Source organism: Pipra filicauda, unplaced genomic scaffold (genome assembly GCF_003945595.2).
Source record: "Pipra filicauda isolate LSUMZ 115617 unplaced genomic scaffold, ASM394559v2 scaffold114_size2234877_pilon, whole genome shotgun sequence".
NCBI lineage: Eukaryota > Metazoa > Chordata > Aves > Passeriformes > Pipridae > Pipra > Pipra filicauda.
Window position 1 is genome coordinate 1,527,121 of NW_024103596.1, and position 26,815 is coordinate 1,553,935.

Genomic DNA, 26,815 nt, shown 5'->3' on the forward strand with positions numbered 1-26,815 from the left:
GCTGGTGAGAGTTTTCCCCACTCCCTAGTGCCACAGGACCCTCTGCTTGTCCTGGAGCAAGAGTCAGGTGAGGACTGGAGATCTGCACTTGCTGCACCTTTATTTAGTGTTAACGGGAGGGGCACCACCAGCGACAGAAAAGCAAATATACACAGGAAAAGGGACCAGAGACAGTTGGGTGGTGTGCAGTGATTCCAGAAGCTGGGCCACCCCCTGGACTACTGAAGGAGCAGTCCTGCACAGGAGTCATTCCCAGAGGATGCACAACCACACCGACAACAATGCAGGGATCGGAGGTGTGCAAACACCGTCCGGCAGCGAGCCCAGCTCCATGGCCAGACTCACGCTCCCGGGAACCTGCTCTTGGAGAGGTATAAGCCCGAGGAGAGCGGTGCAGACACTGCGATAGCCAGCCCTGGAAAGCAGACACCCCTATTCCTTGCAGCGTAACCAAAGGAAACGGGATGCTCTGCAAGGATAAGGAGCCACTGTGAAATGAGGAGTGCGGGTGGGCACCGAGGGCACCGCGTGTGCGTTAACGGCGAGAGCACCCGGGTGGGCGCAGGGCAGCTCGGCTGGGCCCCCATCCGGCACCCGGCTGCGGAAGGCACGGTGCCACCAGCTGTGCATCCAGCGGTGGGGACAGGGGGCACACAGACCTTGGAGGGAGCCACAAACCCGGTGGGGAGGAGTGTTCAGTCCTGGAGGTAAAGCCATCCGGCGGCGAGCTTCCAAGGCTGGGAGGACGATTTTGGGGGCGATTTGCAATTTCAGCAGAAGTCTTTGTGTCAGTGCCAATTAACTTCCTCCCCCAGCCCATCTGGGAGCCATAAGCCAGGCTGTCCTGAGTCTTTTCATGTTTGCAGCTTAAATATGGGAGCAGACTGGAGTAAGAAACCGTTTTTGCTTTCCTGAAGGGTCACCCCACATCCCATTATCAGTGCTTGCAGCATGACCCCTGTGCCTGCCTGTTCCTCCCCAGTGACACTTGCCCAGGTGAGCTTTCTTTGCCACATTTTGGTATTGCCCACCTGGCTACTCCACATTCCCTGTACGAGGGAGACAACCCGGCTACCTGACACTGCTGAGACAACTCAAGTGACAAACAACTTGGAGGTAACAAAAGGACTGGGAAGGAATACGGGAACATGATATAGCTTTGAATCTCCAGCCTTTTGGTTGCTTAAAATGGAGGTGTCCAAAAAATAATGGTTGGGAAAAATTAAAACATCATATTTACAAGTTCATATGCACTTAAAATACATCACTGAGCACTGTTCCTCTGATCATGCATGTCGTGCACCCGCAGAGAGAACATGGCTCGGTCATCAAAAAAATCTTCAGTTTTTTTTTTCCTTAAAAAAAATAAGTTATTTTAGACCTGACAAATCACTTGCCAAAGGGAAGCAGCTGTTAAACAGAAGCAGTGACTCAGTTATACAAGGGCAAGGAAAGCATCAGTCAACGAGCTTCAGAGGCTGCATAATGAGGGAGGCAATTTTAAAAGCTTTAAGACACTCCCTCTCCAGCTCACCGCTGATTGCCAGTGCTTGGCGTGCAGCAACCCAAGTTTAAAGCTCTGGGGTGTCTAACGGTGACCGGGTGGCCGATGGCAGGACACGAGACCCTCCGGCTCTGCCTTCTGCCCAGGTGTGGAGGGTGGGAAGGCTCTGCTGCGGACTCAACGTGCTCTCTGAGCGGTGAGTCGGCGGCACAGAGCTGGCCCGCGGCAGGGGGGAGGCGGCGTGGGGCAGGGGGAGTGTGGCCGGGCCTCCCGCTGCCTGGTAATGCTCGTGGCTGGCGGTGGCGGCGCGGTTTGTAATGCTCAGTGAATTCATTAATTCCTCCTCCCTGTCCCGTCCTCCCCAGGGCTCGCTGCTCTGTGTCCGCATTCCACCGCAGGCAGCTCGGGACCGCCGCGACCAGCTCCTACCTGCACCGGGTGGACACGCACGGCTTGAGTCCTCCTCCAGCTCCCCGGGTCCAGACCTGGAGCTCAGGTCCAGATCACACTGCACCAGGGGAGGAGGCAGCTCCAGTCCTCCAGCCCCTCTCCCCGGAGCCAAGTGAGACGCCGGCAAAGCCGAGCCGCAGTCCTCGGAGGAGGATGGTGAGAGCTGGGTGCGGGTTTTCTTGCCGGGGATCTCTGTGGGCGGACGGAAACAGTGAGAGTTTCATTTCCCCGTGCTGCCGGGGCGAGGGGGCGGGGAGGGGGCGTCCAAGGAAGTTCAGTCCATCACAGGACAAGGAACAGGATGAGCACCACCAGCAAGATGATGAAGAGTACGATAATTGCACACCACTGCCGTCGATCTGGAAGGAAAAGGAAGCATCAGTCTTCCTGCTACAGTGGGGAAGGAAAATTGGGGGAGCACTTTCCTTTGTTGTACTGCTAGGAGCTCAAAGCCATAAGAAGCTTAAAGCCATAACAAGCCAAAACAGCAGTTCCTGTGGGAGCATGCCTTACTGCAAGATACAACGCCACAGCCTTTCTCCTCCAGGATACATCGGGTTTCGGGAACAGCTGTGGGAATTCTGAGGTTTCTCCCCAACTAAGTTCAAACAGATTTGATAAGCTGGTTCAAAAACAATTGGAAAGAACAAGCAGAGAGCTGCCATGTTCGCTGTTCATTCATGGAGTAATCTGTTTGCTAGAGGAACAAGAAGGGATCTGGTGAAAGCTGCCCTGAAGAGCTCTGCCAGGAAGAGCTTGTGGCAGCTCCCCTTAGGAGAGGCCCAGGAATAAGGTTTCCCTGGACATCTTTACACTTCCCTGGCTCAACACTGCATTGCCTCTGAGAGCTGCTGTCTGCCCCTGTGAGACAATGGTGCAGCAGTGGGAACAGGGTGCTGGCACCCCCCAACTCCTGGGCTCAGCAGCTACCCTGGGAAGAGCCCTCCTGGTCGGCCCTGGTATGAGATGCCAGCAGAAATGCTCTTTTCACAATACTCGGAAACACTCTGCAATGATTCATGGGTTTTCCCAGAGGAAAGGGCAGATACACAAGGTTTGCCAGCAGTTGTGCTGCTGCTGGGCTACTGGTGACCCAAAGTGCACTGTCAGCACTCCAAGCGGTCTCTCTAGGGCTGTATTCCCACCACCTCATAAATCCCCTGGACAGCCTAATCCTGCACAGCAGGAATGCTTCTCCTCCTGGTTGGCTGCTGCCTCCACAAGGTACCTGAGCACCCACAGGAGAGGGGTACTGGAGGAGGTGACGCCAGGCACTCTGCCAGCGCTGGGAGAGGCGAGCTGGCGGCGGGGGACTTCCCGGCAGGCACGCCGGGCTTCCTGTTTGCTCTGCCCATGGCACTCCGCCAGCCCACCGGCTTCAGGCACAGCCTTATAAGGACTTTTCTCTGGGTTCAGCACAGAATTCAGCCCTTTCCTCCACCAGATGATCTGATCAACGACAGGCCTGCAGGCGCCAGCAGCCCGAGGGCAGGTGGGATTTGGGAAGGGGCTTGCCGCAGGCATTCCGGTGTGGGGGAGGCCACACAGTGACCAGGGTTAATGGCACCTTGACAGCTTTTGTTCCACTGGCAGCACGGGAAACTGCAGCAGAGCAGGAGGCTGCAGAGCTTCCCCTCCTACCAGCCAGAGGGGGATTTTCCCAGCAGTAGCGGCATAAATAGAAAGGCATCTGTAAATAAAACAAAGGCAGCTGCCGGGCTTGGAAGTCTTCCCCCTTGTTCAAGCACTGAGAGCTGCTCCCTCCCCTCTGCTGGGTGGGTGGGAGCACACAGTGTCCCAGCCTGAAGATCTGAGGGCTTATCCCTGCCTTTCCAGGACTGGATCCCACTTCCCAGGACCTACCACTCGTCATGTGAGACACTTTGGCGAGCTTCTTCATGACGTTATCAAGCTGCGACTGAGTGCTGTCTAACTCGTGGGAGAAGTCATCCAGCATCCTGGGGACACAGAAGCAGGACACTGGTCAGCAGGTGGCACAACCCTTTGGGATTTCGCAGTGCGCTCACACACACTGATCAAAACATTGATGGGATCAGAGTATCACACTTTGGCAGAGAAAATGAGCATGCCTCAATCTCCTGGAAGCACCCAAGGGGAGAAAAAACCTGCTGAAGCAGCAGCTCCGCTTTGGTGGGAAGCAGGAAGTAATTTGGGACTCCTGTCAGACTGATCCCTACTGTGTGTTTGGGGCTGAGCTCTCATGCATCTGCAAGGTGAGGGGGGGGCTTTCCTCCTTACAAGAGGAAAGTCTCATTTATAATCTGTGATTAGCAGGGACTAGTTAGATCTAGGTGCCAGCTTGGACTTTAAATCTCTTTTCTTGTTCAAGGCTTGCAGTGGAAGCTAAAATCTTGTTTCAGTCATGTATCAAGCGGGAATGAGATCTGCAATTGCTTTGAAGGTGCTTTTTAAGCTCTGCGTGGAAGTTACCGCTCTACTTCTTCCACCCAGCAACTGCAATGAATCTCAAAGCCTTCCTGAACCCATGCTTTATCAATGCCACTGCACATCCAGAATCAAGGTACAAATCCAATTGTCTCCAGACAGTGGGACTTTAAAGCTTAATGTGTTTAAAAGGGCAGCTTCCTTCAATCTGGATTTCTAGGGCACTTGTTAAACCTTCATTCAGTGGGGAGAAAGGAAGAGTTGTAAAAACCTCTCTGTGGTAGTTGTGTGCTAGTCTAGCAAGCACCGATGGCTTGTGTGATTATCTGAAAACAGACATACCACACTGACCTCTTCTGTGAGAGCAGAGGACTCTCACACTGCAGGACTTCACACAGGGGGTGGGTTTAAAGTCCCCCCCTCTCCATCAAAGATGACACCACGTCACAAGTGACAAGGCCCTCCAGACTCCTACCAGCCAAACAAGGAGGGTTTTTAGGTATGAACCCTTCAGGCCTCTCTGGAAGCACTGCTGTTAGCCTGCACAACTGGGAACTTGTTTGCAAAGGACAAGAACTGGGGGAGAAATCTAATTTATATGTAAATGGGTGGATGCAAATGACTTTGTGAGCTGCCCTTTAACCCTTTGCGTGGGTGAGGGCTATTTTTAGCTTTAATGATGAAGAGCACCTCTGTGTTGTGTGTTTCAGGGCGGCAAGGCAGAGCTGAGAGCTCCCAGCTCCAGCAGTTATCAGCGCAAAACCCTGCGGAGTGGGGAAGTGCTCAGTATCCCCCCTTACACGGCACCTCCCTCTCTTATTTGTCTGCTGGCTGCCTGAGGGGGAGCATGTGCAAAGAAAAGAGGAGGAAAGGTAAGCTGGCAGCTAAGCCTGCCCTAGGTGCAGGCTTTCAAATGAAGGAGGCTGTAGCTGGATCCTTGCAGGTTACAGTACAAAATGCTTTCCAAAGGCTGCCTGAGGGACCAGTAAATTCAAGGCCCTAACAGGGGCAGAGAGAGGTGTTTGAGGACCTCCAGCTGTGTTGCAGCCAACCCCATACCGGGTTTTTGTTGCCACATCCCACACTTACACTGCTTGCTCCTCCAGCTCCCCGCCAATGCGCTGGGACATGTTCTTCAGCACCCCGATGCTGCCAGAGACCAGCTCCAACTGCTCATCTTGCTGCTCCACAATCAACTGGGGCCAGAGAGAAGGGAAACGGGCAGTTACAGGTCTGCCTCCTGCAGCTGGGCTGGAACCAGCTGATCCAGTGGACAGGCACTTGCTGCTCAGCCAACATCAGCTGTGAGGCCTGGGCTCAGACTTAAGCCACCAGGAATGAGGACCGTGTTCCTAAGAAATGCTGGAGAGGTGACAGCCATAGGAAAGCCTCTGTGGCATGGCATCCCCATGGCACAGCAGGCTGCAGCCTCCAGACATCCCTGCAAATCCGGCCTCAGCTCAGCCACAACGCACCCACAGCTAAAACGACTGTGGGAAGCCACAGGAACTGGTCATCAAAACCTTGGCAAGGTAAGCAAGTACAGCAGAGGACATCTGGGAGCCATGCTGATGCTGTGCCTGGGAAATGCAACCTGGAACATGCTGCAGCTAACAAGGGGTTAATGCAAGTAAGAGGCTGTTGCAGCTTCTACAGCTAAAAATAGCCAGCCTGGCTCCATGTGCCAAAGGAATAAGTCTGCTGATGTTTTAAGTCATTTTCAGGACAGAGTCATGCTAAGGATTAGATTTACCCTAGTTACCTATTTCTGAATCTATTTATCTTCCTAGAGTCAGTAGGTAAAACACTTCTGGAAGCTGGGGAGGCGTCACAGGTCAGGAGATTTAGCAGTTTGCCACCTCTGAGAAGCTGCCTGAGTAAAGGCCTGTAGTTGGCTGGGCTGCTGCACATGGTCTGTGCCCGGCCTGGGCACTTCTCCAGGCAAACTCCCCTGTCAGCTGGGAAGTGTCAGCTGGGAAGTGCCTCGCCAGGGGTTCTCCCAAAGCTCAGGCTTTCTCACTAATCTCACGGTGACAAAGGCAGGAAAAGGAAGCAGGCGCGTGCTCCTGCTCCCAGCCTGTTCCGAGGGAGATGCACAACAACAACAGCAAACACTTTTTAACCAGGGGAAGTTGCATAAGAGAAACGGGTTCTTTTCTGTTTGCAACATTTCTACTCTTCCAAGGATTTCAGCAGTCCTTGTACTATTACAGCTCAGCACGCTACATATTCCAGATCATGGTGACTGCCTTCTAAACAGAGCAGAAGCCTCATGCCTCAAAGGTTAAAAGCTCAGTGCCAAGATGCATCCGAAGCTGTGCTGTACAGGAAATACAGGCAAAGATACATGCCACAAGCAAAGAAGATGACTGTCAGACTCCTGGATCCAGACCAGCCAAGGACTGGATTTTTTTTGGCTCTCACTGCCTGTACCTCATCCCCTGGCACCCATTTGGCAGCAAAGCTATTTATTCCACACGGTGCCAGCTGCCTTACCTGTTGTTGCGCTTGCTGCTCCTCGATGAAGTGTGAATTTGCTAATTGCAGCTCCCGGTCCAGACGGCTGTATTTGTCAGGTCCAGAGCTCCAACTCTGACTCCCACTGTCTCCCAGGAGTGCCTAAACAGATGCAGAGAGCCCTTAGCAACACCCTTGTGTCTGCTCACAGCCCATCTGCAGGGTGTAGTGGGAAGGCAGACAAGGCAACACTCCTGTACACACACACACACACACACACACACACACACACACACAGAGCATCCCTTTCCTCCTGCTGCTACTCAGCCAAACTGCTGTCATGGACTAAACCAATACAATGCCAAAATGCCAGCCTGGTAAGTCTCTGCAGCCTCGTATTGCAGATATGCCTCTCCAGCAGCAGGAGAGCTGGAGTATGGCAGGAGGTCTGCGCAGCACAAAGGCCTAGCAAAGGCCTGCTCAAAAGGCACAGCACTGTGTGCTGTGAGCTGGGAAGTATCTGGATATATTGTGTTAACAGATGTACAGCTCGAACTGAGCGCTGTGCTGCTAATGACAGGGGCTTAAGAGGGTCTGGATAAAGTACTTAACCAGTTGAGCTGACAGTAAGATAGTGCAATATAACCAAAGCAGTGCTGTATGCTTATGTTCTATGATCCAGGCTGCCCTCCAGCAGGCGCTTCAGCTGCCAGCTTACCAGGTTACACTTGCTCCCTGCCCTACGACCTGGACAGAGGAAAGCTTGTGCAGAGCCAGCTGAGTATGTCTGGTCCCTGGAAGTGGAGTAACACAAGCAACAGATGCTGGACAATGCACCTGCAGGTGAGGAGCTGCACCCTGCAGCAGTAGGGATGAGGTAGGGAGCTGTGCCCACCAGTGTGGAGGCAAGGCTGACTTGTAACAAGACCATCCTGCAGCCCCTGCTCGTGGGCAGGAGGGGATGACTGAGTATTTGTGAAGGAAAGCAAGACAACAGCCAGGTTGCTCTGTCAGGTTGAAAACTAGACGGTCTCTATGTTCTCAGACATGGAGTCCAGCAGCCCCTGCAGCCCAGCATGAGCCTTCTGGGCTGGAGGGAAGGCGAGGGGCTGGGAAGGGAGAGGAAGGCAGCAAGGGGAAGTCAGTTTTCCTGACCAGATGTCGCCATGTGAGCTGGGCCATATGGTCTCCCACGGCCAGCAGGAACCTTGTGCAAAAGGAAGCAACAAATCCCAGGGAAAGCTACAGGCTTGTTTGAGCAAGGGTGCCAGGGACTTTGCTGCCTCGAGTGTTTGCTAAGCACATCAATTAGCCCTGTGACAAGCTCAGGAACCAGCTCTCTGCTTCTCAGTGGCTTGTTGCAGTTTGTTGTTTTTGCCACAGGTGGTAAGGCTGATGCAGAACAGACAAGTGAACTGTGCACACCAGCTTTACTGAGATGGCTCTGGAAGTCAACTCTGGGATCTCCTTACAGCCTCCCTGTCAGCCAGGAAGGAACACAAGCTGCATCTAGTTCTGTGCCTTAGATTACAAGCGCAGACAACTCAAGATTCCTTGAGCTTCTTCCATCTTCTCACATGGCTATTATGGGAGGCAGCTGTGCAAAAGGATATTGCACCATCTTGGCTCCTAAATCCAGCAGAGAGCAGGATTACATTCACTGACATGGATTCTGAGGCGGCTCCCCCCGAGGAGGAGGAGGGAGATTTCCCTTTCCAAGGGATGATGCAACGGTGACAGTTGTACACAACTAGATCTGAAGACACAGAGAGATGGCGAGTGCTGACTTACTGCTTTGAGAGACAGGCTTGGAAAAGGGTGGCACCAACGTGCCTGTGAGAACCAGCTCTCCCAGGTCAGCCAAGCAGACCCAGCTCAAACATACAGCTCGGCCCCCACGTGCAAACCCCTTCCCAGAACAAAGGTTTGTAAGGGAATCAACTACAGACAGGATATACATTGTAACAGATATATATTGCCTGTTTCTGGCTCTCACCTGCCTGTTTTTTCTTTCAGCCAGCGCTTGCATGGAGGAGTTCGACATCTGATCCTTCATATCCTGTTTGTTCAACAAAAGAAGCAGCATGTGAGCACTGGATTTGAGGTGACAGGCAGTTCCAGGGTGTTACAGGGCTGTCTGTACCCAGCAAGGGAAGGGAGGTTTTCTTTGAGAATGTACAGTTTTGAAGAGTCTGGAAAGATATCGTAGAAAGTTTCATTGCAGTTCATATTGTTCTACTAATGCTAAAACCAATGGCAATGGGATGTTTTGATAATATTCCTTATTTACTGCTCATTTTGCTCTACTACAACCAGAAACACTTTGATTTGTACAATAAACTAATATTCCCATTGATAGAGCGTAAGGAAGAGTAATGTTTGTTAAGGCCTTGGAAGCCTGTAAACCCCTGTGCTTTGTTCCCAGGTTTTATATTGCATAGGATGAGGTAGGTTTCCTGTCGTGTGGCCAACCTCTCTGTCTGTGCCTAGGTTTTCTCCTTACCAATTAATTTTTGCTGTGGAATTCCTGCAGAAGGTCACTAACCACAGAAGGCTCCCCATCTCAACATAACATAGTCTAGTTTTTATAGGTTAGCAAGTAGTCAACACGATCTGGCAGAGGCTGATCCACCAGCACAGTTCTGATGTCATCAGAGCATTCAGGTGTGTTTTACTGTTCAGAGATGTGCAACTCATCACTCAAGAGCACCAGATCCCATTGGTTACTTCTCACTGGCTAATAATGCATGTGCTGCTGCACATCACGAATTCCTCCCCGAAAACTGGAAGTCAGCTGCACATTGCCACTAACCAGCTTCATTTACCAGTAGGAGACATCGCTCCAAAAGCCATTAGCCAGCAGTTTTCAGCCAGGTAAAGAGGACCAGAGAGCAGACCTGCCTGATCCTGCCTGTTTGGGAGTGGACCACAGCAGGGGCAAGGCAGTGAGCACATGCCTGCTGCCTGGGGCCAGCGAGGTTTCGGGATCAGTTCCCAGGTAAGCCTTAGGAACTGCACCCAGACCGCAGGACTGCAGGTGGGGTTACAAGCCTGCTGCCAGCCACAGCAGTGCATTCTGTGGAGCAGGAACATCAGAGTCATGAGGGGCAGCAGAAACTCAGTGCAGCTATTAATAGAGAGAAAACTTCCTAACTAGCAGCTTGTTACCAGGCAGTGAGGCTTTGGGGAAGACATTTCTTCTCTTTTTATTGCTACCAAGTTGTTAAAATCCCCTTTTTGCTTCTGAAGTGTGATCTTAAACTAAAAAAAAAATCCTCCTTGAGTTAAAAATAAATCTAGTGGTTGCTTGGACTATTTTTCAGGGGTAGGAAGTTGAAGTCACCACGTCAATAACGCCAGGCTTTAACCATCTGCCAGTGTTTAAAGTGGTCTCCCTATTTTTGAAAACTAGTGCTACAAGTGGTCAGGACAGTTGTGATTTCCCTAAACTCTGAAGGGAGGCTTCAGCCTCCCCTGCATCACAGCGGGGTCTTTACTCTTCCCCCCCAGTTACTACACATTCCCAGGCTCACTGTTGTAAGAGAGGTGTGAAGACTCCCGGGGACAGCAGCAGAAAAGGAGGGAATGCCACGAGACACCCGCACTCCCAAACCCACCTGGGCAGCCCCAGGCGGGAGCGCACGGGGAAGAGGGGGAAGTCTGGCACAGAGCAGGTAGCAGGTTTATTCTCTGCTCCCAAGTTTGCCTTTTTTAACCATCTTTTTTTAACCCCTCTACCTTCCCCAGGCTCTGGCCCCAAGCCCACATTCCTTACCCTGACCACCTGCCGTGTGCTGGTGATGAAGGCTTTCCTGATGCCCAGCTCCGTCGCATCGAGGTTGAATTTCCGCGGGTTTGCCTCAACAATGCGTGGGCAGCGAGTCAAGGAGTCCCCGGAAGTGGTGTTGGGTGCACACACGGACACACAAAACCCCCAGCGTGCCAAGTGGCCATTGTTCTGTGCCCGTTCCCAAAATTTGATTAGCGAAGTACAGAACACTGGACGGAAGAACAGGCATGGCAGGAATGTACCGTGCACCAGCGGTAGGTTCCTCCTTTCCATGTTTTTTTTTTTTGGTTCTGTGATGCTGTGCAGCGCTTTCAGGAGCGCTCAGATGAACACAAGGGAAAAGGAGTATTTCTGGAAGCCAGCCTAGGGTATGACTGACTCCGCAGAAATCCAGATTCATACAACACAATAGGCTTTCTAGAACAAAGCATCTTAGAATATACCTTGTAAAAAGGGAAACAAAAAAGCAAGGGGAAAATCCTTGCCTTAATTTTTCATCTGCAGTTTGAGAAGAGCTAATGTAAATGTTAAATTCAATCCCAAACAGTCCTGATTTCTGCAAAAAATGGCAAGCACTGGTACTTGGGGATTTAGTACAGCTTGGGAACCACAAGCCCCTACCTCCAAAGGACCACAGAAAGGATATTAATGGTTTCATCCAGGTCTTCCAGGTCCCACTCGATGCTCCGCAGGTTGTTCCTGAGCTCATTTGTGGTCCAGTCGATTTCTTCTCTTGTGGCGATGGAGGGATCCTGCAAGAGCTCTGTCCACCTCTGGAAGAGCCCCTGGGCAGTGTTCACGGCTTTCTGCACCTCCCTGCAGCCGGGGTGAGTGAAGAGAAGCCAAGGAATTATCATCAGCTGCCCCGCAGCAGTGACACTGGGACAGTCCCGTGTCCAGCTGAGCAGGGAAGCTACGGCTTCCTCCCAAACATCTTTCCTTCAAACAACTAGTTTGGTTTGTAAAATAAGGATTTGCCCTACCTCCTGGACAATCCTGTCTCTTGCTGCAGCACAAGGTACTGAGCAGCAACAACTTACAGCTATTAATGAAGAGACCTATTTCTTCAGGGGAAGTGTCACACGGGCAAGCCAGGGCAGAGGGTCTGAAAGAGGCAGCTCTTTGGCAATCCATGTTTTGCATTCCTCTCAACAGTTTTCCTCTGAAGGCTCTTGACTACCCGTGTAAGATACCCCAAGGGCACACAGAGTTACAGGAACTGTCCCCACAACACAGCCAGGCAGACTGTTGAGTGCAGCACTGTTTATTTTAATTCAGCATTTAAAAAAATACACAGCCCTACTATGCTGGCTTAGGGAACACAAGTTTTTTCTGCTGCTCTAAGCTCTTTTGGAGACGAGTGCATTCACAGCAGGGGAAGACTTTGCTGACAGCACTGCTCTGGGGCAAGCAGGTTTGTAAATTTGGGTGGTGGGCCCTCAGTGTGGTTATCTGTATTTACAAACTCTGGGATCCTGAGCTGTGAACTCAGGGACTTGGGATGAAGTTGAGACCAGACTGTGCTGGTGTGAAAGGTGGCCACCATGAGCTTGCACACAGCATCCATGTCAGATGCAGGTGTTTCACCCCGGTGAAGGAAAGCAGGCTAACACCAGGAGAAGCTCAGGACAGATGAGATGAGCCCACACCCTGCAGGGGTGCCAGGACTGCAGCTCTCACTGTTACACCAGGGCCTGAAGTCCTCAAACTGCTATCTGAGCTGCAGCTCTCAGCGCCTCAGTGCGTGCCCCTCCTCTTCCCGCACGCCCACGGCTCCGAGTCTGCCACATCGAGTGCCCTAAAGTCAGCAACCCACACTGAGGATCTGGAAAACTTCATTCCCTACTCTACTTGCCAGCAGTGCTTTTGGTTTTGTGGTGGTGTTTTGTTTTTTTTTTTCACCTGAACACACTTGTGGAAGTACTCAGAAGCAGGAATGTAAAGCAGAGCTGGATGTCCTCCGACGGGAAGAGTTACAGACACCAGGAAAGCAAGCTAAATGCAACTCTGGTTGGCTCCACAACCACCAGCCCCTCAGACCTGCCAGGTAATAATTAACTCTGGGAGCGGCAGCACATCCCCTCTCCCCTCCCTGCCCTTCCCCAAATGCCGCAGGAATCTCTCTGGAAAGTCTGACAGGACATTTGCTCCCCACCCATGGCAACTCCTATTTTTTCCCCTTAGCACTGTTTCAACCTGGCAGAGGGACTCACTTTCCCTGGCTGCACCAGCATCCCTTCCCACACCTCCTGCACTCCCCATCACCCCCCTATGAACTTCTCTGCTGCTCCTCGGTGCTGTTATATTGTGACATGGAGCAGACCATCCCCCAGCCAAAGCTGAAGGTGGCCCCGGGGCTGTGTTTTGAGACTGCAGTGCTTTCCCAGAATCACAAAACAGCTGGAGTTGGGACCTCTGGAGATCATCCAGTCCAACCTCCCTGCCAAGGCACGATCACCTGAAGCAGGTGACACAGGATGTGTCCAGGTGGGTTTGCAATGTCTCCAGAGAAGGAGACTCCACGACTCCCCTGGGCAGCCTATTCCAGGGCTCTGCCACCCTCAATGTAAAGAAGTTCTTCCTTATATTGAGGTGGAACTTACTGTCTTTGAGTTCATGGCCATTGCTCCTCATCCTGCTGCTGGGCACCACTGAACAGAGTCTGGCACCAGCCTCTTGGCACCCACCTTTGAGATATTTATGTGAATTGATGAGATCCCCTCTCAGCCTTCTCTTCTCCAGACTAAACAGGCCCAGCTCCTGCAGTCTCTCCTCATTAGAGGGATGCCCCAGACCCCAAATCATCTTTGTGGCCTCTGCTGGACTCTCTCCAGCAGCTCCAACCGAGCGGCTTTTACCCTATTAAGAATAATTTTCCCTTTGACCACCTTTGTGTTTGCCTGGGTTCCGTCTCCTCTCCGCTCGCTTCCTCTCACGGCCATTGTCCGTCCCACAGCCTGGTCCCCGCTCCTCTCCCCCTTCCCCCAGGGACACCGCAGTCCCCCGGGGCTCCCAGCCCCGAGCCGCCAGCCCGCGGTGCCCGCTGCCCGCGGGGCCGCACCTGCAGCCAGGGCCGGGGTGCCCCCGCGGAGCGCGGGGAGGCCCAGCCGCGGCCCGACCCCTGCCCGCCTGCCCCCGGCGCCTCCCGTGCCCGGCCGCCACCGCCGGACCCCCGCGGTGCCCACACTCAGCCCCTCGGCAGCGCGGGGGGGCCCGGCCGCCATTTTCCCCCCCACACAGAGACCCCTGCCCGCCGATCGCTCCCCTCTCCGCGGGCCTCCCGCGCTGCGGGGCGGCCGCGCCTGCCCGCTCCCCGCCCGGGAGCGCCCGCGGCCCCTTCCCCGTCGCCCCGGCCGTGCCCCGGAGCCCCCCGCGGGCGGCACTCACCCCTTCACCACGAAGAAGGGGTCCTCCATCGACATGGCGCTGCCGCCGCCTCACGCCACGGCCGCCCACAGGCCCCGCCCCCGTCAGGCCCCGCCCCCGTCACGCCTCCATCAGGACACGCCCCCCGCAGCACCGCCTATAGGGGCGTGGTCTGGTGACGTCATTCCGCCATGGCGCGCGGGGGGCGGTCCCGGCGGGATCGTGGAGCGGCCCCGGCTGTGCCAGGGAAGATCCCGCAGTTCGTCCCGGGGTTCCTCACAGCCGCGTAATCACATACACAATCGGTCAGGCGGGAAGGGACCACTCCGGGTCATCTGGTCCCACCTCCCTGCTCAAGCAGGGTCATCCGAGAGCACATGGCACAGGATTGTGTCCAGGCGGTTCTGGCATATCTTCGGTGAGGGAGACTCCACACCCTCCCTAGTCTCTGTTCCAGTGCACAGTAAAGAAGTTCTTCCTCGTGGTGAGGTGGAATTTCTTGTGGATCAGTGTCTGCCCGTGGCCTCTTGCCCTATGAATCAGCACCACTGAGCAGAGCCCGGTCCATCCTCTGACCCCTCCCTTCAGATACAGTCATTGATGAGGTCCTCTCTCGGTCACCTCTTCTCCAGGCTGAACAGGCCCAGCTCCTTCAGCCTTTCCTCCTAAGCGAGATTCTCCAGACCCTTGACCAACTCAGTAGCTCTCCACTGGACCTGCTCCAGGAGCTCCATGTCTCTCTTATACTGTGGAGTCCAGAACTGCTCACGGTACTCCAAATGTGGCCTTGCCAGGGCTGAGTAGAGGGGTGGGATCACTTCCCTGGATGCCCGAGTCTCAGCAGCCCTATCATGACAGAGGTGGTTCCATATTCCTACCTAGTGCCTTCCCACAACAGTGCCCAGACTGAATCACCGCCATCACTGTGCCACCAGCAAGACAGCGCAGAAGGCGGTGTATGTCCTATTCCTTGTGTTATGTGGATTTATAAGGTTAATTAAAAAAAAAAAAAAAAGAAGAACAAAAAGCAGCCTTCTTAGTGAAGAGAGGAAGTGAGGTAAGGAGTTCAACCACCATCTCCTCACACACCTGGAGTTAGCAGCTGTATTGTCCATGCCAGACTATTTTGTGTGGAGGACATTTTGTGCTTTATGCCAAAGCCAGGACAGTAACTTTTTTCTCCCTCGCAGGATTTGCAGTCTTACAAACCTCATACAAGCCAGCCAGCCAGCCTCTTCACCCAGGTTCATCGGTCACGTCACAAAAACCTGTGCCCAAGCGTGGAGATAATCCAGAAAAAGAAGGGTTCCCAACCATTTGCCTGCTCTGCACAGGCACAGGGATCTCCTGCTGAAAGGTTTTCCTCCACCTATTGCTCATTTCTATTCTGTACCCTGCATTGGAGGTACCTTTCTCACTCCTTGTTAATTTGCTATCCTAGCTGATAAAATGAGTAATATGCACTTGCCAAGAAGGAGGGGAAACTTCCAGCCACAGGGAAGCTCCAACAGCTCTCCCTGCAGCATTCTGAGGCCCCACATCCCTCTCACCCTACGTGCCGGAGTCTTGGCACTGTGGGGTCCCATCCTGCCCTTGGGCTGGGGTCCCCATTCCCAGGAGGAGCAGCTCATCCAGCCCGTGTTCCCAGCCAGTGTGGGAGGAAAAAGGAGGGAGCTACAGGCAGTCTGCTCGGCTCCTGCTGCCCTTCCTTCCCTGGGAGGGCACAGGCACTGCTTCCTTCCTCCTGCCTTGTTTGGGGTTAGAACAGCCCTGTACCACTTGGCTTTTGTCCATCCCAGGGTGAGGATCCCTCCCTCCCTCATTCCCACCTCTCCTAAATCTCTGGGCTCTGACAGCTGCGAGCACAGGTAGCCCTGGGCTTGGAGCAGCTGGCAGGAGGGGAATGGAGCCTGCAGTGCTGGGGGATGTGCCCATCCACATCCACACAGCAGAGACCCCTCTGCAAAGGGATGTCCCTGCCTCACTCCCATGGGACAGTCTGGCACAACGATTGATTTTGCAGAGGCTTGGCCAGGAGGACTGCCCTGCATTTTGACCGAAGTGCACACCCCTGCCTGCGCTTCCCAAACATGGCAGTGGTCCAGCATGCTGAGCAAAGGCAGTGCCAGTTCACTGAGGGAATGGGCACAAACCCCACTGGCAGAGGTGCCTCCTCAGCATGGGAACTGGATACCTGGCTTTTGCAATCCCAGCAGTTTTCCTCACCGGTGTGGGGTGGGAAGGCTGTGGCACATGTTGAACCGGTTTCTGCAAGTTTTAGGGGGTGAGAAATACTCCTCCTGCTCCGGCCAGCCCCACACCAGGTGTGGTGCAATAGGTGGCAGCTTTAGGGCTGGTGTTTGCTGGCCCTTCCTTGCCTCATCTTGGATGGTTTTCCCACGCTGGCAGGTTTTGGGATGTCCCTGCCAAACGTGTGCTGAGCATGGGAGGTTCCCTCCAGGAACAAACAGAGTGCCAAGGAGTCACTGGGCCAGTTTGTCTGTCCCTGTCCCCCAAAGGCCTTACACTCCCCAAAGCCTCATGATCCTCCCATGACTTCTGCATGTGCATCACCTGAAACATTCATTGCATTGGAAATGAAAAAGGGAAAAGCTCCCGTAGCCTCTTAGAGTTAGTAGTTAAGAATTTCAGAAATCCTTTAATAAATTATGTGAGTACTTTATTCACTTAATTGAAAACGATTTCTTTTTTTACAGAATCATTTAGGTTGGAAAAGACCTCTAAGATCATCGAGTCCATTTGTGAAAAAGTGTACAGCTTCACAGAGCTGTTGAGGGCTGAAGGTAAGGTGGTTTATTTACTGAAATTTAGGGAAGTTGCAAACTTTCCAGGAATAAAAAAAGACAACCTGGTCTTTGATGCTGGAAATTAATTTATGTGATGTAGTAAATTATTTAGATTTTTGCCTGAAAGCCACTCCAACTGTGCAGCTACGTATTTTTTAGAAGGAGGGCATGTTCCTTGTGGGAAGCTCTGATTTTGGGCTCGGAAGCAGCGAGGAGAGTTTCAGGAGCTTTTCAGAATGCTCAGCTAACCTATTCCTCCTGGGAGAGGAGCGCTGGGTGCACGGCACACAGCTGCAGAACTGGTCAGGAAAGATCTGATGAAACACTTCTGCACCAAAAAGTGCCAACTCATCAAAATCCCAGCTGTCTGCAGGAAAGAGTTGGGCTCCCTGGAACTTTTATCAGGAAAATCTTTGTGGCGTGTGTGTACATGCACAGGGAGGTGTGTGTGTGTGATCCCATACCAGCCTGGTGCGAAGAATATGTGTTTGGTGGCTTTTCCTCTTGGGGAAAAGCTGCATTGGTTTGAATTTGGATTTATGAAAGTAGAGGGGACTTCCCCCCTCCCCCCTGAAAAAGTTTTACAGCTAAAAGAAGAAGTGATAAAGAGTTTCAGACGCTTTGGTGTTTTTCGTCCTTGTTTGCATTTTCAGTGAAAATTGAAAATTTTCAGTGGTGATTTTTAAGAGGATTAAGACAGTGATAATGATACAAAACACTGGTCTGTAGCTAAATATTCAGGGGTGTGGTGGACAGTGAGGGTTTACATCAAATCCTGAGGGTTTTCATCAAATCCTACCCACTCGTGGCCTCTCTGTGTTTGTCCTGAACCTAATTTTTCACAAATCCTTGGAGGTTTCACTGAGAGGCACAAAGGGAACAGATGACACGAGGCCCAGCCTGTGACACGGTGACCTACGGGGGCAGCTCCGAGGTGTTAAAAGAAGAAACAAGATGATGAGAGGTGACTGCTCCTTGCCAAGAAGGCTTGGATGCTGGATGCTCCAGGTGGAGCTGATAGAGCAGGTCTCCTTAGCCTTGCAGTTGTCTAGGAAGGAGAGAAGCCTGACCAAAGCTTCTCCTGGGTGCTGTCTCTCGTGGGCTCTCGCTGTCTAGCAGAGCTGGTTCCATGCCACAGCCATACTCTCAGCTGGGTTCCTAACAGTGCCAGGCCTGTGTGCAGCACAGACTGACAGGGCATCTGGACAAAAGCAGTAAAAATGCCATCAAACACGGCACAAATGAGTAAATGCAACGTGATAATTCATGTTAGGATGCAGGGAGACTGTTCAGAATAAGGGTTGTTTTGGAGAAAATTAATTTTCCTCTTTGCAGTGCATGAGCAATCGGTTATTTAATGAAGGTGAAAAGGGGAAATGAAATTGGGGAAAGGTGGCACTGCTTTCTGCAGGGTGAATCCCTGCCTGCCATGGGATGCCAGGGATGCTGAGACCGTACCTGGATCCAAAAAAGGGTTGTTAAATTGCAGGACTAGTGAGGTGCTGGACTGCTGGAGTGCTTGTTACTTATAGGGGTGAGTGAAATTGGAAGGAACTTTTCTCCAGCAGCCTTTCCCTATAATCTTTCTTGTTATCCCTGTGTCCATGGATGACCTCTCCAGGATTCCAGGCTCCCCACAAACCAGGTGAAGGATGAGGCAGCTGGAGGAAGGTCCTTACAAGAGGGAAGGGGCACAGATCAGCAGGAACAGAGGCAGTCAATGCCTGCTGGCAGACACAGATGTTTTATTTTGCAGTTCTCCTTGATGGTGGGAGGAGGGATTCGACAGAGAGGATCTGCTCTGCCCTTGGAGAGGATCTGCTCTGCTCTTGCTGCTCTCGGTGGTGGTTGCTATTCTGTGGTGTGATTTTCTGGCAAGTCCCAAAGACCCTGATCCCCCTGGGGGTCCTTGAAGGAAGCGGGAAGTGGAGCGGGCAGCCTCTCCTAGGATAACAAACAGCTCCGTGGCTCCAGAGCATCATTGTGCAGCCTCCCCATCAGGCCCAAGCGGGAAGCAGTCGCACAGAGGACACATCTGCACTCTGGGGCGTGCAGAGGGCTGTGGTTGTCATTTGCCCGATGGCTACAAGGAAGGTGACATTGAGATACAGGGAGAGAGAAAAAAAAAATAATTAGGCTGAGACTCCTCTGGGCAGAGGATGTACCCTGTGGATTGCTGAACTGTGACTGCAGCTGGCTCTGCGCGGAGTTCTCGTGATTAATTGGGGATGTTTAACCCCAGCCGCCGAGGCTGCCGCCTTCTCCAGCACAGAGTTTGCTCGGGAGCAAATCACTCCAGTGAAAACCACCGGCTGGGCTGGGAAGCCAGAGGATCATCTGCTGGGCTGCATCCCAGAGCTGTCCTGCTTCTTTTCCCCCTGGACACAAGGCAGCCTTTGGAAACGGGACAGGACCCATTGCAGGCGTATCAGAGAGGGAAAAAAACATACAGGAAGGTGGACTACAATAGAAGGGTTGTCTGATAGGAAACCCCGGACAAATAAATGCATTTTTTTCCCCAGGAAACCCAAACCAGTTCCATAAGCCACTGAAAGATATGGGGCCATATTTTTCCAAGGGAAACGGCTGCCTGAAGAAGCTGATAGCTGGGAGTGGGGTTTTTTTTCCCCCTTTGTGTTTGGAGAGGTTGCAGGAGGAGTAGCAGGATATCTGCTGGGCAAGGGCTCCGAGTCACAAGTCTCCAGAGGACGGGAGGGAAATCCCAAGCCTGTGTCTCAGAGCGAGGCAAGGGAAATTTTAAATCATTAATGTAGGGGGAAAAGGGGGAATCCCAGGTCACTGGGAAAAAAACCAAAGATGCATAGGAGAGAGTCCTGCCTGCCTGGGGTATCAACACTATAATCTCTGTCGATGGGAAGGGGTTTTTAACTCCGGAAAAACCCTTTGCTTTCTAGTACATGGCTGTGCTGCAGGCTCACACCTCACAGTGGTTTCGGGGTAGGTGACAGAGCTGCTTCCTGTCCTTTGGGTTTAGGTCTGTATCGATTTGTTTGTGTTTGTTTCGCTTGTGTTTGGTTTTCATTCAACAGCGATAGTGGTCGGTACTCTTGGCTGTGTTTTGGGATGTTTCCCAGCTCTTCTGACCTTATCTCCAAGCAGGGATAAACCAGAGCAGTTGGGAGCCCTGGGGGATTAGTTACCGATATCCGATTGCGGCAGGTCCAGACCGCATCCATGCGAATCATCGATATTTCTGGAAAAAAACCCAACCACAACAACCCTCCTCCTCCACCTCCTGAGCGCTGCATGGGTCTCTCACAATTCAGATGTTTATTCCCATCCAGAAATGAACTCAAGCTGTGGATGGATTCCCATTTGGAAATGTTCCTCCCTGTCCTGTTTCGTTTACGTCAGCAATCGCTGGGGATGTGCCTGGATCTCCCTGGGGCTTTGGCTGTCCTGAAGCTCTGTTTTTGCTGCAGGCAGCTGCTGGTGCAAAGGCTGTAGCCCCAACCCTACTTTTAGTGAGGAATATCTGGTTGATTTGTTCCCAACCTCTTCCCAGGAAGGGTCTAACGCACAAATCCTGGTCCGAATTGAAGAGAGAGGGGCCGATGCACTGCAGTGGTGCTGAGACAGCCAAGGGAAGTGATGGATGAGTTCAACCTGTGCTTTGAGGAGACCTTAATTTCACTGTCCATTCTACCAGGAGGGTTTTCCACCTCTTTACTGCATATGGCTTCCCCCTGGGGCCTGGGCCACACATTTGGTGACAGGGAGGGGCTGGTGGGGGGTGTGTGGGGAGGGGGACAGGCGCCGCTGTCGGAACAGGATCTCGCTAACCACATCCGCATCCCACGGCTGCAGGTCGGGGTGGCCGTGCTGTGCACCAGATGGCCGTGCCAGGACGGTCTCCAGCCACGCTGCCGCCGCGTGGGATGGGGCTGGGGGGGGGGGGGACGGGGGACGGGAGAACCACGGTGCCGCCAGAGCTGGGGATGCAGGCAGCCGGCTGTGGATGCAGCCCCGGCATCCCACGCTGCTCCCGGCCAAGATGCAACCGCACGAACCCCCAGCGAGCTTCCCGGCGCCGACCTCCTCTGCTCGCCGTCGAAGGCGACTTTAAACGCCTCCGAAAACACCCGGTGGTGTGCGCGCAGCCCTCTGCAATTATTATTTGTACCACAAGCTGCTTCCTCCCTCGAGCTGCTTTTATCTCGCTTTGTTTTCCTTTCCAGGTGGGGCCGTGGGCTCCCCGCTGCTCGGCCTCCGGGGCTGCCTCCTCTGCAGGCTCTGCCGGCCGCAGCTTGCTGGCGGAGAGGCCACCTTTGTCTGCCAGCCAGCCCGTCCGCCCTCCTCCTCCTCCTGCCAGAGCTATTTCGGGAAACAGCAGCTGAGCCGGAGGATTGTTAATTGTTCGTCAAACCCCTTTCCAGCCCGCTTGGATCACATGAGGAGATTAGAGCGCCCGTCACACCCTTCCCTCCGCCTCCTTCTCCCGTATCCCCCCCTGACCCGGCAGGATGGGGGGCAGTGCCCCTCCTGCGGGCAGATGGATGGACACGAGGTGCATCCAACCGCCCGGGATGCTGGTCCCACCGAGGCAACGGCTCCCACGCCGTGCCCAGCTGTGGGAATCACGAGGATGCCAAGCCGTGGGTATCACAGGGGTGCCCTGTTCGGAGGGCAACCCCAGCGGGATCACCTGCCAGCGAGGCCGCTCCGGGTGCAGGCAGGAGCCCAGGGCAGGCAGGAGCTCAGAGCAGGCAGGCAGACAAAGCCACCCCAGGCACTGACCTCAGAAGCAGCCATGTGACTGCCTCAAACTTACTAAAGCATGACATCAGCCTGGGAGGGAGCGGCAGGGCTGCCACCAAAATACCGCCAGGCTTCAACCGGCTGCCTGCTCGCTGCCGGGGCTGCCTCTGCCTGTGCTGCTGCTTGTCCTCTCCCCCCTTTCCCTTCCTTGGTTCTCCTCCAGGGAAAGAAAATCACCACTCCACCTCTTTGCAAAGGGCAGGGGCAAGGCATATGTCAAGGCTTTTGTGCCCTGGGAATAATGTGCTGGGGGTTGTGCCTGACAGACAGGCACGGTGCTGGTGGGTGAAACTGGTGGTAGTGGGTACAAGCGCTGCTTGTCTGACATCCTGCACCTCTGCTCCTCCCTGCTGGCTCTCTGTATGAGCACTGAGGGGAATGAGGGACCACTCGGTACCCATCCCCATCCTGCTAATCCTGGGCCAAGGCAGGGAGAGGATGCCGGCCCGCCTGTTCCTAGGCAGAGTAGGTAGCCAAAGTGCAGTGACTGGAGAGAAATGGTGCCTCATGCCATCGGGGTGAGGTGGTGAGCAGCAGAACAGGTCAATCCACTCGGATCCAGGCACCTTCACCCAGCAGAGCTCCCACGCTACGTCTCCTCCACCTGCACGCGGCTTTTTCCAGCCGGTGTGATGACTTTGCACTGCTGCTCTTCATCCAGCATCTGAGCTGGGATATATGTGGCTGAGACGGATCAAACCTGACTTTATCCTTCTGACCCAGATCACCTCTGCTTGAGGATGCAGGTGCCCAGATCCTGCAAACAGCAGTCCCAGGGCAACACACCTGCTGATGTACAAGCCTCTTTCCAGCAGCACGGCAGAACATTGTGTCACTGAGGGGACATGGGTGGCAAGCAGACGTGCCGGCTGCGGGCCAGGAGCCGTGACTGCAGTCCCAAACATCTGAGCCCAGACCTGCCCTGGCTGGTTAGACTGACCCGAGGGCTTAGGCCAGGGTGTTGCCGGCCCTCCGAGGTGCGGGGAGCAGGTTTGGCGGGTCTGGGATCCCTTGGTTCCCACCACTGGGACTCGCATCCCTTCGGCCTCCCACGCCGGGTGTGGAGGGGACAGCCCTGCTCCCTGCGGTCGGGAGAGGCTCGCCCTGGTGTGGGCAGGGGGAAAGCTGGGACCAGCTGTTTTGGACAGTGTTTTGGCTGTGTGGTTGGGAATGCTCTGGTCTAGTCGTTTCAGACAGCGTGGCAGGTTTGGTGGAGGAGGTGGGCATTTTGAGATGTCAAACCCCAGGTTGACCTGCTGTTGTATCCCACACCCAGAGAGTGTCATTTGAGGTTTTCCTCAAGCTATGCTTGAGCAGGAGGAAAACATGCATTTGGTCTGAGTGTGGGATTTTTTTCTGGGGAGAAGGCTCTTGTTATGTCAACTCTGTTTTGGTGTGCCTGAATCTTCACCTGTTTTTTGTTACCACTGTGACAGCCGCCCTCTTGTCCTTCCAGCAAACCAGGACATGGTGGCAGATCCTGCTGGTAAAACACCATGACAGGCTGTGGCTTTCCTTTGGGGGAGTCTATGGTTTAATCCCCTGGGAAAAAAGGGATCAAAGTGAGTTGTCATGTGTCACTGGGAACAGAAACTGATTCTCAGGGGCGGCACATTGAACTTCCTTAATTTTGGGCCCTTTCACTTCTCTTCTTGCAAGTGGTGGTTACTCCCGGTGGATGAAGGAGGGTCCCCACTCCAAGCCCTGAAATACCCTCCAGGCTTTTTTAGAGGATTCTCTGGTGCCTGGAGCTGTGTCTGGGGGTAACTGTGTTGTTCCCTGTGTTCCCCAGCCACCAGGCTGGTCCTGCCACCAGCCCTCACAGCTACAACCAAGTGAGGTTTCAGTTCCCAAATAAAGTGCTCCAGTCTGTCATGATCCCCATCACCCCTGGAGATGCTGATGGCCTGTTATCCTCCCCAATCCTCCCTTGTAGCCACTTTGTGAATCAACCTCTTCTACCCTGGGCTTTCTGCAAGCTTCGCTGCCAGACCCCTGGAGCAGAATTCCGCCTGGCAGCTGGGCAGGGATGGCTTTCTGCTCCATGTCAGGGCAGATTTTCCTTGAAATACTAAAAGACACATTTCCCCCTCCAGCCAACACCAACACCAGTTCATTCTCTAACACGACAAGATGTCAGAGACGGGCTGAAATTGCGGGAAACCTTTCTAACCCGACAAAACAGGTTTGTTTTTATTTTTTTCTTTTTTTTTTTTTTTTCGCAGGAGCGTTTCAGCCGCTGCGGCCGAAACCCCCACGGCCGCCGGTCGCTCTGGCCGAGCCCGTGCGGGGTTCAGCGAAAGCTGGGGGTGCCGCCGCGGGTGTGGGCCCCACCGCCCGCCGGCGTTGCCGCTTTAAGCGCCCTCTCCGCGGGGCGAGCTTTCGAACGCGCTGCCCCGCGCTGCCATTGGCCGGCGCGCGCGCGCGGGGGCCAGCCGGCGGTTGGAGCGGCCGGCGGCGCGCCCTGATTGGCCGAGGCGGGGGCGGTATAAAAGGCGCGCGGGCGCGTGGGCTCGCTCAGTCTGCGGCGCGAAGGGGCGGCGAGCGGTGCTGGGTTGTGCTGCGGATCAACCCCCGACCACCTCGGCCGGCGCGGAAACCAACCCCCCCATCGCCCACCCGGTTTCCCCCATGGAGTTCAAGCTGGAGGCGCACCGCATCGTCAGCATCTCGCTGGGCAAGATCTACAGCGCGCGGGGCCAGCGCGGCGGCCTCAAGCTGCACAAGAACCTCCTGGTGTCGCTGGTGCTGCGCAGCGCCCGGCAGGTCTACCTGAGCGAGCCGGGCTGCCCGCCCGAGCCGCCCCCCGCCGCCGCCGCCGCGCGGCCCCCCGAGGAGGAGCCGGCGCCCCGCACCGCTGCCTGGGCGGCCGAGCCGCCGCCGCCGCCCCCGCAGGACGAGGCGGGCAGGGACTGCCAGGGCCCCCGGCCGCGGCGCTGTTGCTGCGGCGAGGAGAACCGCGGGGGCTGCGCCGGGGCCCCCCCGCCGCCGCACTGCCCCCGCAAGCGGAGCGCCGGCGAGCGCGGCCAGGCGGGATCCCCGGTGAAGAAGCCCCGCCGCGAGGAAGAGGAGCCGCCACCGCCGCCGCCCTCGCCGCCGGGCGAGCAGGAGGACATGGAGACGAGCAACGTGGCCAGCCTCATCAGCATCTTCGGCTCCAGCTTCTCGGGACTGCTCAGTAAGGAGCCCAAGGGCCGACGGCGGCCGCCCCTGGACGGCGGCGAGGCGGCGGCGGGCACGGCGCCCGCCGAGGCGGCGGCCGAGACGGGACAGATCTGCTGCGATGAGCCGGTGCTGCGGACCCTCAACCCCTGGAGCACGGCCATCGTGGCCTTCTGATGTTCCGGCCGCAGAGACTTGGCCCTCCGCCGCGGGACGGGGGGCCCGGAGGTGACACCCACCCACCCACCCAGCGCCGGGGAGCTCCGGCGCCCTGCCTCGCCGCACGGGAAAGACCGCGGGGCAGCGGCGGCAGCACTTCCCTGTTCCCCGCCGGGTCCTGGTTGCCGGCACCCGCCCTGGGAGCGCCCCCGGCCCTGCCCTCCCGGAATTCCCCTTCCCGGCCGGGCCGCCGCCCTCCGCGGCGCCCGGGGGAGGCTCCTTGGCTGCCGCCGACCCCGGGGGCGCCCCCGCCGGGTGGTATTTTAAGCTTGGAAAGTGTTAAGTTTATTAAATAAAAGTCTCTATTTTGGAAAGGTTTTAGGTCAGAACTATTACATGGTGCTTTTTAAAAGTGTTTTATTGAGAGAAACGAAGTTTACAGACGCTCTGACGGAAAGTCCTTGAGCCTGTTTGTTAGGCTTGGTAACTCCCGGTCTTTGTTGTATAAAGGCTTGGGGCTCCCGTAGGGATTTTTGTACAGTGTTCTCCTTCAGTGATGTATCATGTTTTGTATAAAATGTAATTCTACGTGTACAACACGTATTAAATATTTTCAACTGTATAAGCCTAGTTCCTGTTTGTGTCCCGCTGGCTCGGGGCGGGGGGAGGAGGGCAGGCAGCAGCCGGGGTGTGGTTTTGCATGTCTGTGGCTGGATCCACCCTGCCTCGCCAGAGGCTTGGGGTGGGTTGGAGTCCAGATCCTCTGGGAGCTGGGAAAGAAAGGGAACTTCTGTCAGGGTGCCTGGAGTCCTTCCCAGGGTCTTCGAGGTGCTGCCACTACTTCCAGCTACAGTCTCTTCCCGGGGCTGGAGCTGCCGTGGCATTTGAGGTCTTGCTCTGAAAGTACCTAATGTGTGAAGTCACTGTCTGTGGGTGGAAAGCGGTTGCTAAATCCCCGAGGAGCAGCTGGGCACAGTCTGACCAGGCCTGTGGCACTGCTGGGCTGAGGACTCCAGCGTTGCCTGCTCAAAGGTCTGGATTGGGGTTGTGTGAGTGGATTTGTCCCAGTTGGACACAGCTACTGCTCTGCCAGAAACATTTTTCAGTGCCTCCTCCTTGCTGTTACTTGCAGAATAGTTCAAATGATAAATACCAGGAGGTTTTTTTTTTTTTCTCTTTCATTATCAGTAAAACTATAACTGGGTTAAAGTTCCTGCTCTTAGGGGTGGGGAGAAAAGTTTGGCCTCGGCTTCACAGTGACTGGAGCGCCCCAAGGCGTTGTAATTAGACTGAATTGTGGGGGATTTTTTTTTTTTCCCTGCTTCTTGCTGAGAGATTCACTAGAGGCTTCTCCGCTCCTAATTAATGAACTTTTCAACTGAGGATTGCATCTCTAGCAAGTCAAAGATGTTTGTGTGCTGTGAAATGCAGCCTGGGACATTTGACTGAACCTTGGGAGCCTGCCTTGGGTGAGAAATGAGGGATGACCAGCATGAAGGTCTCTGGTCCCAGCTTTCTCTATGCTGGAATAGGCATGTGGGGAGCAGTGCTGTCCCAAATGGGCGGCACTGGGCTTGTAGGGTGGGGGTTTTAGACCTTGTTTCTGTGAAAACTGGAGACATCGGGCTTGGTGCTTGGGTAATGGGGGGAGAATCTGTGATAGTGGAGAAGCTGCCTGGTGTGGGGTGGCTTTGAGAGAGACCTCTATTACTTTGTGTACAATTTAGTAGCTCAATTCTTAGGTAAAAGCAAAAGTCGTGCTATCTTAATTTTCTTGATAATTGCACTTAATGGTGACACACAATTTTAGTTTGGTAGACAACACAAGGAAATGGTGTGTGATGAGACATTTGTTTTCACTCGGTGACCTTTGGGAGGTGATGGGAAGGGACTGTCCCTGCTTCACTTGTGCAGGAGAACCTCACAGTCAAAGAC

At 54.4% G+C, this 26,815-nt stretch overlaps 2 protein-coding genes and 1 long non-coding RNA gene across 3 annotated transcripts; 2 read left to right on the forward strand and 1 right to left on the reverse strand.

Annotated features, from left to right (window-relative positions):
• Nucleotides 1–75: 75 nt before the first annotated feature.
• Nucleotides 76–14,091, reverse strand: STX6 (syntaxin 6). The gene is made up of 8 exons (XM_027740649.2): nt 13,995–14,091; nt 11,254–11,423; nt 10,593–10,687; nt 8,814–8,876; nt 6,857–6,979; nt 5,450–5,556; nt 3,818–3,912; nt 76–2,313 (listed from the first exon to the last, which is right to left on the reverse strand). Exons 1-8 carry the CDS (start codon nt 14,027–14,029, stop codon nt 2,237–2,239), a joined length of 765 nt encoding a protein of 254 aa, XP_027596450.1. The 5' UTR covers nt 14,030–14,091; the 3' UTR covers nt 76–2,236.
• On the forward strand, nt 10,845–19,789 carry LOC120323771. The gene is made up of 4 exons (XR_005564600.1): nt 10,845–11,434; nt 12,299–12,654; nt 16,691–16,777; nt 18,537–19,789. It is a non-coding gene; the product is annotated as an uncharacterized LOC120323771 (long non-coding RNA).
• A 4,235-nt stretch (nt 19,790–24,024) lies between these two features.
• Nucleotides 24,025–25,502, forward strand: IER5 (immediate early response 5). The gene has a single exon (XM_027740633.2). The coding sequence runs from the start codon at nt 24,191–24,193 to the stop codon at nt 24,896–24,898; it is 708 nt and encodes a 235-aa protein (XP_027596434.1). The 5' UTR covers nt 24,025–24,190; the 3' UTR covers nt 24,899–25,502.
• Nucleotides 25,503–26,815: the final 1,313 nt, after the last annotated feature.

Bases quoted from the DNA above. Each gene is read 5' to 3' on its own strand.
- STX6 (XM_027740649.2), bottom strand. From the start codon at position 14,029: ATGTCGATGGAGGACCCCTTCTTCGTGGTGAAGGG. The intron at 10,688-11,253 runs ATATCCTTTCTG...CTCGCTGCCCAC, and splicing joins AGACCTGGATGAAACCATTA to GCATTGTTGAGGCAAACCCG. The intron at 2,314-3,817 runs GTAGGTCCTGGG...TTTTCCTTCCAG, and splicing joins AGTGTCTCACATGACGAGTG to ATCGACGGCAGTGGTGTGCA.
- IER5 (XM_027740633.2), top strand. From the start codon at position 24,191: ATGGAGTTCAAGCTGGAGGCGCACCGCATCGTCAGCATCTCGCTGGGC.